The sequence below is a fragment of the Salvelinus alpinus genome, chromosome 1 (assembly GCF_045679555.1).
Source record: "Salvelinus alpinus chromosome 1, SLU_Salpinus.1, whole genome shotgun sequence".
Classification (NCBI taxonomy): domain Eukaryota; kingdom Metazoa; phylum Chordata; class Actinopteri; order Salmoniformes; family Salmonidae; genus Salvelinus; species Salvelinus alpinus.
Window position 1 is genome coordinate 108,504,253 of NC_092086.1, and position 20,149 is coordinate 108,524,401.

Consider the following 20,149-nt stretch of genomic DNA (forward strand, 5'->3'; position numbering starts at 1 on the left):
CATTATTTTGCCATGGGATTGTTTTTTCCCCGGTCAATTTGGCTGGCAACTATTTTTTTTATCGGGGGGGGGAAAGAGGCCAAAAGCAAGCAATTACCGGCTAACTGAAACTCTGACGCTGACACAAACATCTGGGTGGATGACACTTTCCACCAGTGGAGGCTGGTGGGAGGAGCTATAGGAGGACTGTCTTGTAATGGCTGGAATGGAGTCAAATTGTGGTTTCAATATGCTTGATGTGTTTATTCCATTCCAGCCATTACAATGAGCCTGTCTTCCTATAGCTCTTCACACCAACCTCCTCTGAAAACCACATACCAACACACGTCCATGTCCTGTGACTGCTGTTGACACCAAAGGGCCCAGACTCCACCGCTCATCCAAATCCACACAATGCCCATATCACAGACTGGCCCCAGCCTCCATCAGAACCAACATTGGCTCTGAACACAAGACTAGTGTCCGGCCTGACATTAGTGTCTTGTTGTGATTCTGGACAACACCCAGTCATTCTCTGCAAACATCAAGGCATTGACTCTCTCCTGCAGGTTTATGCTCTACAACACCACTACCTTTCCTCACACAGAAAGCGGAGCAGGTCCTAATCCAGACAAATTAAACAACTTCTTTGCTCGCTTTGAGGACAATAAATACAGTGCCACTGACACGACCCGCTTTCCAAAACCTGCGGGCTCTCCTTCTCCGTGGCCAACGTGAGTAAAATATTTAAACGTGTTAACCCTCGCAAGGCTGCCGGCCAAGACGGTATCATTAGCCGCGCACTCAGAACATGCGCAAACCAGCTGTCTGGTGTGTTTACGGACATATTCAACCAATCCCTATCCCAGTCTGTTGTCCCCACATGCTTCAAGATGGCCACCATTGTTCCTGTTCCCAAGAAAGTCATTTAGTTCAGTTACCTAAGCTATCGCCCCATTGCACTCATTTTTGTCATCATTAAGTGCTTTGATGAGACTAGTCAAAGACCATATCACCTCCACCCTACCTGAAACCCTAGACCCACTCCAATTTGCTTACCACCCCAATAGGTCCTCTGACGATGCAATCGTCATCACACTACACACTGCCCTATCCCATCTGGACAAGAGGAATACCTATGAAAGAATGCTGTTCATTGACTACAGCTCAGCATTTAACACCATAGTACCCTCAACTCGTCATCAAGCTCGAGACCCCGGGTCTCGATCCCGCCCTGTGCAACTGGGTCCTGTACTTTCTGACGGGCTGCCCCCTAGTGGTGAAGGTAGGAAACATCTCAACCCCGCGGATCCTCAACACTGGGGCCCCACAAGGGTGCGTTCTCAGCCCTCTCCTGTACAGTGCCTTGCAAAAGTATTCATCTCCCTTGGTGTTTTCCTATTGTGTTGCATTACAACCTGTAATTTTAAATCGATTTTTATTTGGATTTCATGTAATGGACATAGACAAAATATTCCAAATTGGTGAAGTGAAATGAAAAAAATAACTTGTTTGAATTATATATATATTTTTAAATAAATGAAAAGTAGTGTGTGCATGTATTCACCCCCTTTGCTATGAAGCCCCTAAATAAAGATCTGGTGCAAGCAATTACCTTCAGAAGTCACATAATTAGTTAGATTGCACACAGGTGGACTTTATTTAAGTGTCACATGATCTCGGTGTATATATACACTTGTTATGAAAGGCCCAAGAGTCTGCAACACCACAAAGCAAGGGGCACCACCAAGTAAGTGGCACCATGAAGACCAAGGAGCTCTCCAAACAGGTGAGGGACAAAATTGTGGAGAAGTACAGATCAGGGTTGAGTTATAAAAAAAAAAAACTGAAACTTGTAACATCTCACAGATGGCACCACAACAAACCTGCCAAGAGAGGGCCGCCCACCAAAACTCACGGACCAGGCATGGAGTGCATTAATCAGAGAGGCAACAAAGAGACCAAAGATAACCCTGAAGGAGCTGCAAAGCTTGACAGTGGAGATTGGAGTATCTGTCCATAGGACCACTTTAAGCCGTACACTCCACAGAGCTGGGCTTTACAGAAGAGTGGCCAGAAAAAAAGCCATTGTATGAAGAAAAAAAATGTGGGAGACTCCCCAAACATATGGAAGAAGGTTCTCTTGTCAGATAAAATTGAGCTTTTTGTCCATCAAGGAAAATGCTATGTCTGGTGCAAACCCAACACCTCTCATCACCCCGAGAACAACATCCCCACATTGAAGCATGGTGGTGGCAGCATCATGGAGAAATGGACAATAACCCCAAGCATACTTCCAAAGTTGTGGCAAAATGGCTTAAGGACAACAAAGTCAGGGTATTGGAGTGGCCATCATAAAGCCCTGATCTCAATCCCATAGAAAATCCGTGGGCAGAACTGAAAAAGTGTGTGCGAGCAAGGAGGCCTACAAACCTGACTCAGTTACACCAGCTCTGTCAGGAGGAATGGGCCAAATTTCACCCAACTTATCGTGGGAAGCTTGTGGAAGGCTACCTGAAACGTTTGACAAAGTTAAACAATTTAAAGGCAATGCTACCAAATACAAATTGATTGTATGTAAACTTCTGACCCACTGGGAATGTCATGAAAGAAATAAAAGCTGAAATAAATCATTCTCTCTACTATTATTCTGACATTTCACATTCTTAAAATAAAGTGGTGATCCTAACTGACCTAAGACAGGGAATTGTTACTAGGATTAAATGTCAGGAATATAAATGTATTTGGCTAAGGTGTATGTAAACTTCCGACTTTGTCGTCTGTCTGTCTGTCTTAAACCATCTTCAGTCTTCTCCCAGCAGAGAAAGCACATAATCCTTACGTTCTAACCTGCCATAATTTAGTGCACACGAGATACGCGGTCATTCATCTTATGTAGGTAGCGCGCGCTCTGAAGCGAGTGGGATTGCCTGGCTACGTGACCTTACCATGAGTTGTTTTGATAACAGCGAAAATGCATGGAATACGTTGATCAAATCCAGGCATCCTAAATTAGAAAACTTTTGAAAATTAAAGTTAGATCTATTAGACCGCATTTGTAGTTTTAATTTCTTTCAACAGACTACATTTCTCTGGAAGCAAGCAGAAAATCGGTGTAAACATGGCGTTGTAGCCAGACGAATACATTAAAAGACAATAGTCAACCAATCAGAAACACTATGCTCACAACCTGAATCTACTAAATGGTGTCACTGGTGGATTTTGTTTGACTTTTGGAATATATTGCTGAATAGACTGTTTTTACCAGGCGTGAATCACGGACTCAACACACCTAGTTGATGCGCTAGAGAAATGTATACTGCAAACTTTCACCCACTTAATTTTTAGATAAGAACATTTTTACATAAGAAAATATCACCCTATCTTTGTTTCAACCATCCATTCAAATAATTTCTGTATCCGTCCACCTTTTGTCATATCTGCACACAGCAGGTATTCCATTATATGGGGTAAAGCCAAAACTGCAGTTGATTGCCAGTGATCATCATTCATCATGTAGACAAATGCTAGGCCTATATATAATCATTAGGTGACTTTAAAGGAGTAGGTCATTGGATGCAAACCGTAGTCTAAGTATGTTATACCTTTTGCCTTGTATAAATTACATGATGACAATCGCTTGCTTGCCATACTAGTCTGTACAACAATGGCAATTAGCTGCAACCAAGCTTGAGGGACAATGTTGATTGACAGGTGGAATGATGTACAATGAGGGTTTCAAGGTTGAAGTGGAAGGCGGGATCAGATCGGCACAGCATTGTCCAATGAGGTTGTGAGGTGAGGCTAAGCACAGGAGTTTTTTTTTAAATTCTCTTTGTGCATTCTACAGAGGCTCGAGAACAGTGACGTGATGACGAAGTACACAACTGTTGGCGACCACTTTTGGCTCGTGAGCGCTACTTTCAGAACTACTGGCTGAAAAGTATACAAAAGTACTGGAGAATCTCTTTGACATGAATGCACTATAACTGCAAGTCTGCTAAATGACTAGAATGTAAAAATAAAAAAATACATACAAAAATTGCCCACAGAGACGATCTCCTGCCCTACAGGGCCTAAAGTACATCACGTTTGCTCTTATTTCCCACACAACAAACATCAAAACAAGCCCTAACCCATAATAGTCAACCTTTTCAGCGCAGACAGAAGCACATGGAAGAGGTTTCAATGAGGAGGGAGTGTAATCCACACATATCTCCTCTGACCTCTTCTTCACGAGCACAGTCTCTCAGCTTTACTTCTCTTCTTCACGAGCACAGTCTCTCAGCTTTACTTCTCTTTTTCACGAGCACAGTCTCTCAGCTTTACTTCTCTTTTTCACGAGCACAGTCTCTCAGCTTTACTTCTCTTTTTCACGAGCACAGTCTCTCAGCTTTACTTCTCTTTTTCACGAGCACAGTCTCTCAGCTTTACTTCTCTTTTTCACGAGCACAGTCTCTCAGCTTTACTTCTCTTTTTCACGAGCACAGTCTCTCAGCTTTACTTCTCTTTTTCACGAGCACAGTCTCTCAGCTTTACTTCTCTTTTTCACGAGCACAGTCTCTCAGCTTTACTTCTCTTTTTCACGAGCACAGTCTCTCAGTTTTGTGTAACTACAACTCAGGTCATTGTTTACTGCAGACGGGGTTCCTCATTTTGTCTTGACATAGACGGCGCCATTGTATGTCATCAAGCGGTAAATGTAAACTGAGGTTGTGGGTGTGATGCTTACTGGATATGGGACACTGCAACACCCGTCCAATTTAAGATGTAGACGCATAGAACGTCTGGCAATGGCAAGCGAAGAGTCGATTTGGGATTCCGCACGTGTGTAACCAGCCTAGCCACTGTGGCAGTAAATCCAGCTTCATATCCCCCTGATTTAGACCTGTTTTGTGACTAGGGTAATCTGGGCCTGGAGAGGCTGTAAGCAGATTCATTACTCATTATTTGATAAATTAATTATTTGATTAGTCTTTGACTAACGCAGCAGTATTTGAGCATTGTGCTTCTTGCCAAGGTAGTGTGCAATGTTTGGTGGTAGGTAGCGAGTGGTGTACAGTCACCTGAGTTGAAGCATAATCTGCTCTTACGTTAGAGCAGTACCAGCCTACTTAGACCCATCTCTCCTTGATCAGTCTTAATGTCATTTTAAGCAGTTATACAGTTGTGGTGGTGGTTGTTTAACTAGATGTCCAACAGTCGGTGTATTTTTAGCTTTAAAACCTATTTGACACCTCCACTTGCAGAGGTCAGCTCATCTGTGCAAGAGGACAAATGTGTCAAACTGCTATCTGTTTGGCCCGGTTTACAGAGCACTCAAAAAAATTACTTCTTTTCATTCCAAATTATCCTTTTTCAATTTTACTTCAAAGTGTAAACATTGTTCTGTATCTGGTAGTTTAATCTGTAAAGTGTAAATATGCATCGACACGTAGTTTAAGGAGAATATATTCTTAGTCCTAATCCGGAAAAGCCTTGATAGCAGTTTTGCTTGAATTTGGCTTGAAGCCACAGTCATGTCGTGTAGTTATGTTGAATATAGCCAACCCCTGACCTGGATGTTCATACACTGACCTCAGCAGGCTGTTGACTTGTTGATTTTTAGTTCTCTATGTCTCTATCTCTCTCAAACACAATGTCTCTGATATGCACCCTGCAGCACTCTCTCTCGCACTCTCTCTCTTTTTCATTTACTCTCTCGCTTTCATTTACTCATTTACTTTCATTTTCTCTCTCTGTCTCTCTCTGTCTGTCTCTCTCTCTCTGTCTCTCTCTCTGTCTCTCTCTCTCTCTGTCTCTCTCTCTCTCTCTGTCTCTGGCTCGCTCTCTCTCTGGCTGTCTCTCGCTCTCTCTCTGTGTCCACCTATTCCTTCTGACGTTTAACTACTCCACACTGCAGTGTAGACCAACATGCTTGAGTGATTATTTTGCCATGTCAGAGTTATTATGTTACGAAGTTTAGAGAGACAGTGACGTTATTCTGAGCACCTAAGGGAGAAGGTGACAACCATATAATTAGGTCTAGTAGAATGGGAAAAGCTCCTCAGACCACAGAAATTTGACGGATACACTCAATCTAGTACTTTTGTTTATATGGGGACAGTCAGCCCTCTGATGGCTGGTGTTGTTGACTTGTATTCTATTCTTCCTCTGCTCCCCCAGGCTTCCTTATCGCAGTCTCCCCCGACAGGCAGAAAGTGGGGCTGGCTAGCTAACAAACTTATTAACCTCCACTATGCAATACGCTCGCCTAGGCTTCTCTTCCTCTTGTCACACGGCACTCTATTCTCACTTCCGGTTTCTCATCTACTGTCTGTCACACTCTCGTCTCATAGACGTTGTTGTTTTTGAGGACTTGGCCCAAAGGGGTATACTACTATTGAAACTAGATCTAGTCAGGGTTTTCTAAAACTGTCCAGCTCCCAGCTCAGGTTTCATCTGTACTACGACGGTGGATATTGCTTGTCCGCCTGCCGCTAACTCTAGCAGGCTTGTAACTGCACAATGCTAGTCGAACGCCAAACTCTTCATTGAGATAATGTTGAAACATCAATCCATGGGCGAGTCAATGGCACATTTCGGCCCATCTTTGGGGGGCCGAAATAAAAATGAAAGAAAAGTTGCAAATAGGGATGGGCATTTGACATGTTTTACTGTTAGGAGTACTCCCATGATTTAAAAAAAGAACTGGGGGAAAATGTGTGCCTCTATATGCCAACAGTGCGCAACTGTAGAACAGAATATTTCACCAAATGAACAAAGTGACCAGTGTGAAGTGATGCACGTCTCCTGTCTGGAACCGTTATTATCAAACAGTGATCATTTGAAACGGAGCGCCATTTTTTTCAGGGTTACAAACCAAAATGTCTCTTTTCGATATATACAGATGTTTGATTTAGTTTATTCTGCATGTTCTTGGGCATTTTCAAAATGGATGAACAATTCCACATTAAACACTGCATGAGGATGAATTACGGACACGGCATCTGTTTGGTGAGTAGGTCTAGGCATAATAATTCTGACAAACATACACTATTTGTCTTTATCAAACTAATGCATATTTTCAGTGTGGAACCTGTCTATGATTAGGGGGGGTTATAGCCTAGGCTAACCAATACTACTAAATGGAACTAGCAGTTCGCAAAGTAGGGTCGTCACTAGTTACCACAGCCAGTTACCACAGAGTCATGTCTTCAGTGTAAAACTAACAATGACTCAATAATTCATGGCTTCTGGCAATACTATAATGTTCAAAAGTTATTGGCAGAGCTAGAAAGCTGGCTGTCAGAAGTTTTACAATGTAAGATTACTTTTAATCTGTCTATGTGCATATTTCAAGACATGGCATTTGGGTGTGCGGTGAGATACCCAATGGGTTGGACAATATTATTTTTGTCACTTACACAGAGTATACCAAACATTAGGAAAAACCTTCCTAATATTACGTTGCTTCCCCCCTTTTTGCCTACAGAACAGCCTCAATTCATCAGCAAGTGTATCAGGGCATAGCCTCTGCAAGATGTCAAAAGCGTTCCACAGGGATGCTGGCCCATGTTGACTCCAGTGCTTCCCACAGTTGTGTCAAGTTGGCTGGATGTCCTTTGGGAGTTGGACCATTCTTGATACACACAGGAAACTGTGAAAAACCCAGCAGCGTTGCAGTGCTTGGCACAGTCAAACCGGTGCGCCTGTCACCTACTACCATACCCCGTTCAAAGACACTTGAATCTTTTGTCCTGCCCATTCACCCTCTGAATAGAACACATACACAATCCATGTCTCAACTGTCTCCCGGATTTAAAATCCTTCTTTAACCTGGCGCCTCCCCTTCATCTACACTGATTGAAGTGGCTTTAACAAGTGATATAAGGGCTCATAGCTTTCGCCTGGATTCACCTGGTCAGTCTGTCATGGAAAGAGCAGGTGTTGCTAATGTTTTGTACGCTCTGTGTACAGTGGGGAGAACAAGTATTTGATACACTGCCGATTTTGCAGGTTTTCCTACTTACAAAGCATGTAGAGGTCTGTAATTTTTATCATAGGTACACTTCAACTATGAGAGACGGAATCTAAAACAAAAATCCAGAAAATCACATTGTATGATTTTTAAGTAATTAATTTGCATTTTATTGCATGACATAAGTATTTGATACATCAGAAAAGCAGAACTTAATATTTGGTACAGAAACCTTTGTTTGCAATTACAGAGATCATACGTTTCCTGTAGTTCTTGACTAGGTTTGCACACACTGCAGCAGGGATTTTGGCCCACTCCTCCCTACAGATCTTCTCCAGATCCTTCAGGTTTCGGGGCTGTCGCTGGGCAATACGGACTTTCAGCTCCCTCCAAAGATTTTCTATTGGGTTCAGGTCTGGAGACTGGCTAGGCCACTCCAGGACCTTGAGATGCTTCTTACGGAGCCACTCCTTAGTTGCCATGGCTGTGTGCTTCGTGTCGTTGTCATGCTGGAAGACCCAGCCACGACCCATCTTCAATGCTCTTACTGAGGGAAGGAGGTTGTTGGCCAAGATCTCGCGATACATGGCCCCATCCATCCTCCCCTCAATACGGTGCAGTCGTCCTGTCCCCTTTGCAGAAAAGCATCCCCAAAGAATGATGTTTCCACCTCCATGCTTCACGGTTGGGATGGTGTTCTTGGGGTTGTACTCATACTTCTTCTTCCTCCAAACACGGCGAGTGGAGTTAGACCAAAAAGCTCTATTTTTGTCTCATCAGACCACATGACCTTCTCCCATTCCTCCTCTGGATCATCCAGATGGTCATTGGCAAACTTCAGACGGGCCTGGACATGCACTGGCTTAAGCAGGGGGACCTTGCGTGCGCTGCAGGATTTTAATCCATGACGGCGTAGTGTGTTACTAATGGTTTTCTTTGAGACTGTGGTCCCAGCTCTCTTCAGGTCATTGACCAGGTCCTGCCGTGTAGTTCTGGGCTGATCCCTCACCTTCCTCATGATCATTGATGCCCCACGAGGTGAAATCTTGCATGGAGCCCCAGACCGAGGGTGATTGACCGTCATCTTGAACTTCTTCCATTTTCTAATAATTGCGCCAACAGTTGTTTCCTTCTCACCAAGCTGCTTGCCTATTGTCCTGTAGCCCATCCCAGCCTTGTGCAGGTCTACAATTTTATCCCTGATGTCCTTACACAGCTCTCTGGTCTTGGCTATTGTGGAGAGGTTGGAATCTGTTTGATTGAGTGTGTGGACAGGTGTCTTTTATACAGGTAACGAGTTCAAACAGGTGCAGTTAATACAGGTAATGAGTGGAGAACAGGAGGGCTTAAAGAAAAACTAACAGGTCTGTGAGAGCCGGAATTCTTACTGGTTGGTAGGTTATCAAATACTTATGTCATGCAATAAAATGCAAATTAATTATTTAAAAATCATACAATGTGATTTTCTGGATTTTTGTTTTAGATTCCGTCTCTCACAGTTGAAGTGTACCTATGATAAAAATGACAGACCTCTACATGCTTTGTAAGTAGGAAAACCTGCAAAATCGGCAGTGTATCAAATACTTGTTCTCCCCACTGTATATTGAAGAAGCTGTTCATTAAATATTAGAAGTAAAAATAATACTCCAACTTTTTAAGAGAATGGAAGAAACAAATGCTTTATTTAAATATAGATTTTTTTAGGGCTACAAACAAACAACATAATGACAGATTTTTACCTTGTCAGCTCAGGGATTCAATCCAGCAACATTTTGGTTACTCGCCAATGCTATCCCCCCCCAGGCTACCTGCCACCCCAATCACCTTTGGCTGTGGATACGGTGATGTCATCGTTTGTGGAAATGTATGTCAATGTTCTTTGTTTTTGTCTCAAAATCTTTCGGGTAAAAAAAAAACTGCATTTTTATTTATAATAAAATATTTAAATAAACTAGTTGCCACAGTCATAAATCCTGCCTATTTCTACAATTTATCTAATTAAAATCTGAATTTTAACCTAACCTTAACCACACTGCTAACCTTAACCCTAGCCTTAAATTAAGACCAACAAACAAATGTTTGTTTTCTTACATTTTTACGACATAGCCAGACTTTGTGTCTGTGGTAACTAATGACAACCGCAAAGTAGACTAAGCGGAAAATAGGCTGGACGCAATTATTCCAGAACTGCAGCTCGTTGTTGGAACACATATTTCCCTACTTCAATCAACCAGTCCATTTTGGATTTGTGATGAAACTCCACATTTAACAACGAATGTTATGTGTTTTTAATGAGCATTTATTTCTGTAGGACTAACGGGAGCTTGCACATGTACAAATGGAACTCTAGACTCAAGACAAATCTTAGTTTTACAGTATTTGGGGGGAAAAAGAGTATGTCTGTTCAGTACTCCGTCATGCCTATCCCTATTTGCAAATTCAGCAGGCCATGGGGTGAAATAGACGTCTTTATGTATTACTTACTGTTAACTTACCGTTTTTGTGGCTCCTGCAGCGGTCTAAGGCACTGCATCTCAGTGCTAGAAGCGTCACTGCAGACACCCTGGTTCGAATCCAGTCGTGATTGGGAGTCCCATAGGGCGGTGCACAATTGGCCCAGCGTCGTCCGGGTTTGGCCGGTTTAGGCCGCCATTGTAAATAAGAATTTGTTCTTAACTGACTTGCCTTTAAATAAAGGTTTAAATAGAAAATAAAAATGTAATGTAACAATGTAATACCATCTTCAGTGTGTTTATCAATGCACAAGCAACTTTCCCCTCCACTCCGAGCGATACAATAATTATATTAAGTAGTACACAAGTTTTACTGTGAAGGTTCAAATGCCTTCGGTCATTACTAGATGTGTAATATGACAGGTATTTTAACGTACTTCTTTTTTTTAAACACACAACATCTGAGAACATCAGAGTTGACCGAAGTTAACTAAAATTAAATGTTATTTGTCACATGCGCCGACGACAACAAGTGTACACCTTACAGTGAAATGCTTACGTACAAGCTTTTAACCATCAATGCCGTTTTAAGAAAATCCCTAAAAAAGTAAGAGTTAAGACCTAACAAATAATTAAAGAGCAGCAGCAAATAACAATAGTGGGGTTATGTACAGGGGGTACCGGTACAGTGTCAATGTGCAGGGGGCACCGGTATTGAGGTAATTATGTACATGTAGGTAGAGTTATTAAAGTGGCTATGCATAGATAATAACAGAGTAGCAGCAGTGGGCGGGGGAGCAATGCAAATAGTCTGGGTAGCCATTTGATTAGATGTTCAGGAGTCTTAAGGCTTGGGGGTAGAAGCTGTTAAGAAGCCTCTTGGACCTGGACTTGGTGCTCCGGTACCGCTTGCGGTGCGGTAGCAGAGAGAACAGTCTGACTAGGGTGGCTGGAGTCTTTGACAATTTTTAGGGCCTTCCTTTGACACCGCCTGGTATAGAGGTCCTAGGTGGCCGGAAGCTTGGCCCCAGTGATGTACTGGGCTGTATGCACTACCTTCTGTAGTGACTTGCGGTCGGAGGCCAAGCAGTTGCCATACCAGGCAGTGATGCAACCCGTCAGGATGCTCTCTGGTGCAGCTGTCAAACCTTTTTGAGGATCTGAGGACCCATGCCAAATCTTTTCTGTCTCCTGAGGGGGAATAGGTTTGTTGTGCCCTCTTCACGACTGTCTTAGTGTGCTTGGACCATGTTAGTTTGTTGGTGATGTGGACGCCAAGGAACTTGAAGCTCTCAACCTTTTCCACTACAGCCCCATCGATGAGAATGGGGGCGTGCTTGGTCCTCCTTTTCCTGTAGTCCACGATCATCATCTTTGTCTTGATCACGTTGAGGGAGAGGTTGTTGTCCTTGCACCACACGGTCAGGTCTCTGACCTCCTCCCTATTGGCTGTCTCGTCGTTGTCGGTGATCAGGTCTGTTGTGTCATCTGCAAACTTAATGATGGTGTTGGAGTCGTGCCTGGCCATGCAGTCATTAGTGAACAGGGAGTACAGGAAGGGACTGAGCACGCACCCCTGGGGAGCTCCAGTGTTGAGGATCAGCGTGGCAGATGTGTTGCTACCTACCCTCACCACCTGAGGGCGGCCCGTCAGGATGTCCAGGATCCAGTTGCAGAGGGAGGTGTTTAATCCCAGGTTCCTTAGCTTAGTGATGAGCTTTGAGGGTACTATGGTGTTGAACGCTGAGCTGTAGTCAATGATAAGCATTCTCACATAGTGGACACATTGCAGCCCGAAGCTATAGGCCTACATACGTGGGAAAAACATACATCTATTTATAACTTTAAAGCTGTTGAAATGGCTAGTGTGTTTAATGCTCCTGAAATGGCAAGTTTTTACACCATTTTACAACGTTATTTCCATGCTGAGAAGAGTGACATTTCATACAGTAGGTGCCTTTTGGCCAGTTAATCAGATTTCACTCCCAGAGCCCAGACCAGACAACACAGCTGCGAGTGATTTCACTCCCAGAGCCCAGACCAGAGCACAGCTGAGGCTGATTTCACTCCCAGAACCCAGACCAGAGCAGCAGATTTCACTCCCAGATTCCAGACTAGAGCACAGCTGACTGATTCCCAATACTATCCACTAAAATGTCTCGCCGCAAGCTTAAAATCCTAAACTCTAAACCCTCACAACCCCAACCCTCTTACAGGGACCAGTTGACCATAACCACCTTTGTGTTTGTGCATGAGTAGGAGTGCTGATCTAGGATTGGCTTTGCCTTAAAGGTCATAATGAGGAATGCTTTTCCAACAGTCAGTTGAAGGAGTTCCCACATATGCTAAGCACTTGTTGGCTGCTTTTCCTTCACTCAGCGGTCCAACTCATCTCAATTGGGTTGAGGTCAGGGGATTGTGGAGGCCAGATCATCTGATGCAGCACTCCATCACTCTCCTTCTTGGTCAAATAGCCCTTACACATCCTGGAGGTGTGTTTTGGGTCGTTGTTCTGTTGAAAAACAAATGATAGTCCCACTAAGCGCAAACCAGATGGGATGGCGTATCGCTGCACAATGCTGTGGTAGCCATGCTGGCTAAGTATGCCTTGAATTCTAAATAAATCAGACTGTCACCAGCAAAACACCATCACACCTCCTCCTCCATGCTTCACGGTGGGAAGTACACTTGCAGAGGTCATCTGTTCACCTACTCTGTATCTCACAAAGACACGGCGGTTGTAACCAAAAATCTCAAATTTGGACAAAGGGACAGATTTCCACCGGTCTAATGTCCATTGCTCTGCCTCCCATTTCTGTAGGGTGAGACACCCCCTGGACAGAACGCTAGTCTATCGCAGGGCCTTACCCCTAATCCATCTCCTAAATACTGACGTTCCAAGCATAGAGGCATCAGGTCCCAGTTTTGGAGTCTTTGGTATGACTTGACGGGGGATCAAATCCCCCAACCTTCCAATCTCAGGGCTGACGCACTAACCACAGGGATACATATGGCTCTGCTTATCCCTATGGATGTGTTTGGTGTTAATGTTTATGTTGTTCTGTTCTCTCCTGTCTCCCAGGCCTTTCACCGTTGTATTGCAGCCTGTTTGGCCTGATGAGGGAGAGCGACCGCATGTGGTTCCCACCCAATCACATCCTCAAACTCGACCAATCAGCAAATGACAGTCTCCTCTTCAGAGTGAGGTAGGATGTGGCGTGTGGTCAGGGGTCTAGATTTTATTTTTCTGTTGAAAAGGAAAACAATTAGATTGACTATTAAAAATATTAAGGAATTAAAGTGTGAAATATGCAGTGACGTTTAATTAAAGTATCATTGTACGGTAGTAGTATTAGACACATTGTGCTTGTCTTCTATATAGTCCTCTTTATCTTCTCTCCTCTTCCTGTTCTCCCTTTCTGCGTCGTCGTCCCCCCAGGTACTACTTCCCTGGCTGGTATGGAGACTCCTGTTCCCACCGCTATGGGGTCAACAAGGGAATGGACAGCCCGGTGTTAGACGATACCGTCATGTCCTACCTCTTCGCTCAGGTTAGTCTTGGGCTATATTTTTTACCAGGAAAGTTTTCTCAGTCTGGTAGTGTGAAATAGAAGAGTGTAGGCGTGCTGATCTTGGATCAGCTTTGCCTTAAAGATCATTTTTTATTTTTTTATTTATTTCACCTTTTATTTAACCAGGTAGGCAAGTTGAGAACAAGTTCTCATTTACATGAGCACTTCTACTCTGAGTTGCTTTGTAAATATGCGCTCTATTCTGACATGTATGCTACAGACTCCCCTAAAATGGCCTACCTGTAAAGCCACCTTTCAGTAACCTGAAGTATTAAGTAACCTCATCCCCGGGCTCAATTGCTACAGAGAGAGAGCCAGCTGGTGAGACCATAATTCCAAGCAAAATCAATTTTAGGGGCGACTGGTTTCTATAAACCAATCAGCGAAGCTGTAAAGTCTGTGTGGTGTAAATAACTGCCTAATCTACCCGTGTGTGTGTGTCCGTGTGTGTGTGTGTCCGTGTGTGTGTGTCCGTACATATGCTGAAGAAAAGGGGAAGCAGTGTTGGGAGGGTGAGAGGCAGTGGTGAAAGCTGTGGCTGGTAGGGTGTGTTTTTGTGTGGACGTGCGTGTGTTTTAGAATGTCTGTGTGGACTGTGGTGTCCTTTTCAGTTTTTATCTTCACATTCACATTGTCACAAAACACACTGGGTGTGAGAGATTACCCTGTATACGTTAGTTACTATGCGAGGTCCTGCTGTCGTTTTAAAGAGCAAGCCACAATTGCTACATCCATTGATTCTTGAAGAGTATAACTTATAAATGCCTTTATGAGCTTAGTTCAACTGTAATACCCCATCAGCACCTGAAATACAAGCTTGTTTTACTTCAATATTTGTAAAGATTGAAAATGTAAACAAACACTGTATACAACTGCTTATAACTATAATGTTGATATTTTGGATGGTCAGTCCTTGCATCAATACCTCCGTTTATGAATTTAAGAGTGGTTACATTTCTCCAGGTCCATCCCTCAGCTTTTTACCAAAACAGAGGCTGGGGGAGGATCCCTTTAGTTTATTGTTTCAACAGTGGATGGCCCCTTTAAGTCTGTATTCTAGAGGAATGGAGGCCCTGGGTTGCTGTGAGGAAAACGGTGTTGACTTTATTCCACAGTTCTGAGAACTGAGGGACCTTGTTTCCATGTAAAAAAAAAATAACTAGTTTTCTTTAGTTTCTATTCTTGGAAGTGTGGGTTATGTTCCTCAAGACGTTCTTTCTGCTGATGTGGTGTTTGTATAGCCGAGGCCGATGTCTCTTGTGGTTTCACTTGATGTTTATCCACAGAGAGAATAGAAGTTCAACTGGACTGGCCATAGTTCTAGAGCACACACACACAACACACTAAGATCCCTATCGCTTTTGGTGCAGCACAGAAAGTTGTTGAGCAAAACAATGGAAGAGGGAGTGTACTACTTCCGGTGTAGCTTGTGGAAACATGGCTTTGTGTATCCCACATACCATGTCAGGCTGTTATTTGCTGTAACTAGAAAAGTGGTGGTGCAGTCAGGAAGACGAGGGATGCAGAGATGCAGGGTGCACGTGTTTGAGATGGACAACATTGCAGTCGGAATCACTGAACTGCAAATCACCTTGCGTCTTAAATAGCTTAACTAATCATTATGTAATGAAGTGGTTGTGCCTGCATCCTGCCTTGGTTAAATGGATCTCCTCAAACACAGGCAGTCTTTTCTCCCCAGTTAGGTTGTAACCCTGCCTGTGTGGAGCTAGCCAGCATGAACAGACAAAGTGTGCGTCCCAAATGGCACCCTATTCCCAATATAGTGCACTACTTTAGACCACGGCCCATAGGGCTCTGGTGCACTACTTTAGACCACGGCCCATAGGGCTCTGGTGCAATACTTTAGACCACGGGCCATAGGGCTCTGGTGCACTACTTTAGACCACGGGCCATAGGGCTCTGGTGCAATACTTTAGACCACGGCCCATAGGGCTCTGGTGCACTGCTTTAGACCACGGGCCATAGGGCTCTGGTGCACTACTTTAGACCACGGGCCATAGGGCTCTGGTGCAATACTTTAGACCACGGGCCATAGGGCTCTGGTGCACTACTTTAGACCACGGGCCATAGGGCTCTGGTGCAATACTTTAGACCACGGGCCAAAGGGCTCTGGTGCACTACTTTAGACCATGGGCCATAGGGCTCTGGTGCACTACTTTAGACCACGGCCCATAGGGCTCTGGTGCACTACTTTAGACCACGGCCCATAGGGCTCTGGTGCACTGCTTTAGACCACGGGCCATAGGGCTCTGGTGCACTACTTTAGACCACGGGCCATAGGGCTCTGGTGCAATACTTTAGACCACGGGCCATAGGGCTCTGGTGCACTACTTTAGACCACGGGCCATAGGGCTCTGGTGCAATACTTTAGACCACGGGCCAAAGGGCTCTGGTGCACTACTTTAGACCATGGGCCATAGGGCTCTGGTGCACTACTTTAGACCACGGCCCATAGGGCTCTGGTGCACTACTTTAGACCACGGCCCATAGGGCTCTGGTGCACTGCTTTAGACCACGGGCCATAGGGCTCTGGTGCACTACTTTAGACCACGGGCCATAGGGCTCTGGTGCAATACTTTAGACCACGGGCCATAGGGCTCTGGTGCACTACTTTAGACCACGGGCCATAGGGCTCTGGTGCAATACTTTAGACCACGGCCCATAGGGCTCTGGTCAAAAGTAGTGCAGAAAATGTAGTCTGGAAAACCCGACCATAGGCAACACGGGGACTAAGGTCTAGTTTCAACACTATATGTAGTCTGGAAAACCCGACCATAGGCAACACAGGGACTAAGGTCTAGTTTCAACACTATATGTAGTCTGGAAAACCCGACCATAAGCAACACGGGGACTAAGGTCTAGTTTCAACACTATATGTAGTCTGGAAAACCCGACCATAAGCAACACGGGGACTAAGGTCTAGTTTCAACACTATATGTAGTCTGGAAAACCTGACCATAGGCAACACGGGGACTAAGGTCTAGTTTCAACACTATATGTAGTCTGGAAAACCCGACCATAGGCAACACGGGGACTAAGGTCTAGTTTCAACACTATATGTAGTCTGGAAAACCCGACCATAGGCAACACGGGGACTAAGGTCTAGTTTCAACACTATATGTAGTCTGGAAAACCCGACCATAAGCAACACGGGGACTAAGGTCTAGTTTCAACACTATATGTAGTCTGGAAAACCCGACCATAAGCAACACGGGGACTAAGGTCTAGTTTCAACACTATATGTAGTCTGGAAAACCCGACCATAAGCAACACGGGGACTAAGGTCTAGTTTCAACACTATATGTAGTCTGGAAAACCCGACCATAAGCAACACGGGGACTAAGGTCTAGTTTAAAAAAATAAGCTCAGTGATCTCCATCTTGCTATTGCAGTGATTCAGTTATACTGTACGTAGGCATTGATGTAGGGACATAGTTCCTCTATTCCACGAGTGCATTATTGAACTGAGACCGTGGTCACTGTGTTGCCGAAGGTCCGATTTGTTTAGACGAGACCGGGGCATGCCACAGAGACCGGGGCATGCCACAGAGACCGGGGCATGCCACAGAGACCGGGGCATGCCACAGAGACCGGGGCATGCCACAGAGACCGGGGCATGCCACAGATAGTGGTGTATAACAACTGCCTCATGCCTTACCCCTAACATATCACATGTCTGTTGTCTGCCAGTCTGCTGTGGCTGTCTGTCATATGTTAACGTTACCAACCCTCCTACTCTCTCTCTCTCCCTACTCTCTCTATCTCCCTTCTCTATCTCCCTACGCTCTCTCCCTCCCTCGTTTGCCTTGTTTGTTTTCACCTTATGGCACTTCTATCCACTACATCTCCCTCCCTCCCTCCTCTCAGTGGCGTAGTGACTTTGTGCATAGCTGGGTGATTATCCCAGTGAACCATGAGGCCCAGGAGGAGTGTCTTGGCATGGCTGTGTTGGACATTATGAGGATGGCTCAGGAGAGTAGCCAGTCCCCCGTGGACATCTATAACGACACCAGGTGAGTAGGCTGGTAGGAGGAAGATGGAGCACGTTGAACCTAGAAGAAACTGTCAGAGCTGAAAAACGTTTGGTCACAAAGCAATGTGTACACCGGTCAAACCAGGTGCAGAGCCTTCCTTGCGGTCACTAAAGAAGGGATGTTAACCCTGGGCGGTGTCCTGTCTAACATCCAAACCTACCAGTTGTTTTACTTTCCTGGCCACCTAATCATCCCTAGATCCCCTTCAACCCCTGACTTGTACTGTTCATACACTTCACAATCAGAGTTCAATACAAATCATGTTTTGGCATATGATATTGTAGTGGGCAATAATATCTGATATGTGTACACTACCGGTCAAAAGTTTTAGAACACCTACTCATTCAAGGGTTTTTCTTTATTTTTACTATTTTCTACATTCTAGAATAATAGTGAAGACATAAAAACTATGAAATAACACGTATGGAATCATGTAGTAACAAAAAAAGTGTTAAACAAATCACCTCACTCCATCCCCGCCTCACTCCTCCATCCCCGCCTCACTCCTCCACCCCCGCCTCACTCCAATTCACATCACCACACCTCACTCCTCCATCCCCGCCTCACTCCAATTCACATCACCACACCTCACTCCTCCACCCCCGCCTCACTCCAATTCACATCACCACACCTCACTCCAATCCCCCACGCCTCACTCCAATCTACCCCCGCCTCACTCCAATCCACCCCCGCCTCACTCCTCCACCCCCGCCTCACTCCAATTCACATCACCACACCTCACTCCTCCACCCCCGCCTCACTCCAATTCACATCACCACACCTCACTCCTCCACCCCCGCCTCACTCCAATTCACATCACCACACCTCACTCCTCCACCCCCGCCTCACTCCAATTCACATCACCACACCTCACTCCAATCCCCCACGCCTCACTCCAATCTACCCCACCTCACTCCAATCCACCTCACTCCACCTCACTCCACTCCACCCCCGCCTCACTCCTCCACCCCCGCCCCACTCCAATCCACCTCACTCCACCTCACTCCAGTCCACCCCCGCCTCACTCCAATCCACCTCACTCCACTCCACCCCCGCCTCACTCCAATCCACCCCAGCCTCACTCCAATCCACATCACCACACCTCACTCCAATCCCCCACGCCTCACTCCAATCTACCCCCGCCTCACTCCAATCTACCCCCGCCTCACTCCAATCTACCCCCGCCTCACTCCAATCTACCCCCGCCTCACTCCAATCTACCCCCGCCTCACTCTAGTCCACCCCCGCCTCACTCCAGTCCACCCCCGCCTCACTCCAGTCCACCCCCGCCTCACTCCAGTCCACCCCCGCCTCACTCCAGTCCACCCCCGCCTCACTCCAATCCACCCCCGCCTCACTCAATCCACCCCCGCCTCACTCCAATCCACCCCCGCCTCACTCCAGTCCACCCCCGCCTCACTCCAGTCCACCCCCGCCTCACTCCAGTCCACCCCCGCCTCACTCCAATCCACCCCCGCCTCACTCCAATCCACCCCCGCCTCACTCCAATCCACCCCCGCCTCACTCCAATCCACCCCCGCCTCACTCCAATCCACATCACCTCACTCCACCACACCTCACTCCAATCCACCCCCGCCTAATCCACCCCCGCCTAATCCACCCCCGCCTAATCCGCCTCACTCCAATCCGCCTCACTCCAATCCGCCTCACTCCAGTCCACCCCCGCCTCACTCCAGTCCACCCCCGCCTCACTCCAGTCCACCCCCGCCTCACTCCAGTCCACCCCCGCCTCACTCTAATCCGCCCCACATCACCACACCCCACTCTAATCCGCCCCACATCACCACACCCCACTCTAATCCGCCCCACATCACCACACCCCACTCTAATCCGCCCCACATCACCACACCCCACTCTAATCCGCCCTACATCACCACACCCCACTCTAATCCGCCCCACATCACCACACCTCACTCTAATCCGCCCCACATCACCACACCTCACTCTAATCCACCCCACATCACCACACCTCACTCCAATCCACCCCACATCACCACACCTCACTCCAATCCACCCCGCCCATGTTCTTAAAACCTGTATTGTGTTTGTTGTATCACATAATTCAGCTCTTTGCTGCTATTGATACTAGTATGTAATGGACCCAATTGT

At 45.7% G+C, this 20,149-nt stretch overlaps 1 protein-coding gene across 1 annotated transcript in view; it reads left to right on the forward strand.

The window, feature by feature from the left end:
- The window catches only part of LOC139538359 (tyrosine-protein kinase JAK2-like), a 74,855-nt gene that overhangs the window by 33,750 nt on the left and 20,956 nt on the right, over positions 1-20,149 (forward strand). The window contains exons 3-5 of the mRNA XM_071340325.1: positions 13,475-13,598; positions 13,832-13,943; positions 17,853-17,998. Coding sequence (XP_071196426.1) covers positions 13,475-13,598; positions 13,832-13,943; positions 17,853-17,998 — 382 coding nt within the window. The remainder of the gene's footprint in view (positions 1-13,474; positions 13,599-13,831; positions 13,944-17,852; positions 17,999-20,149) is intronic.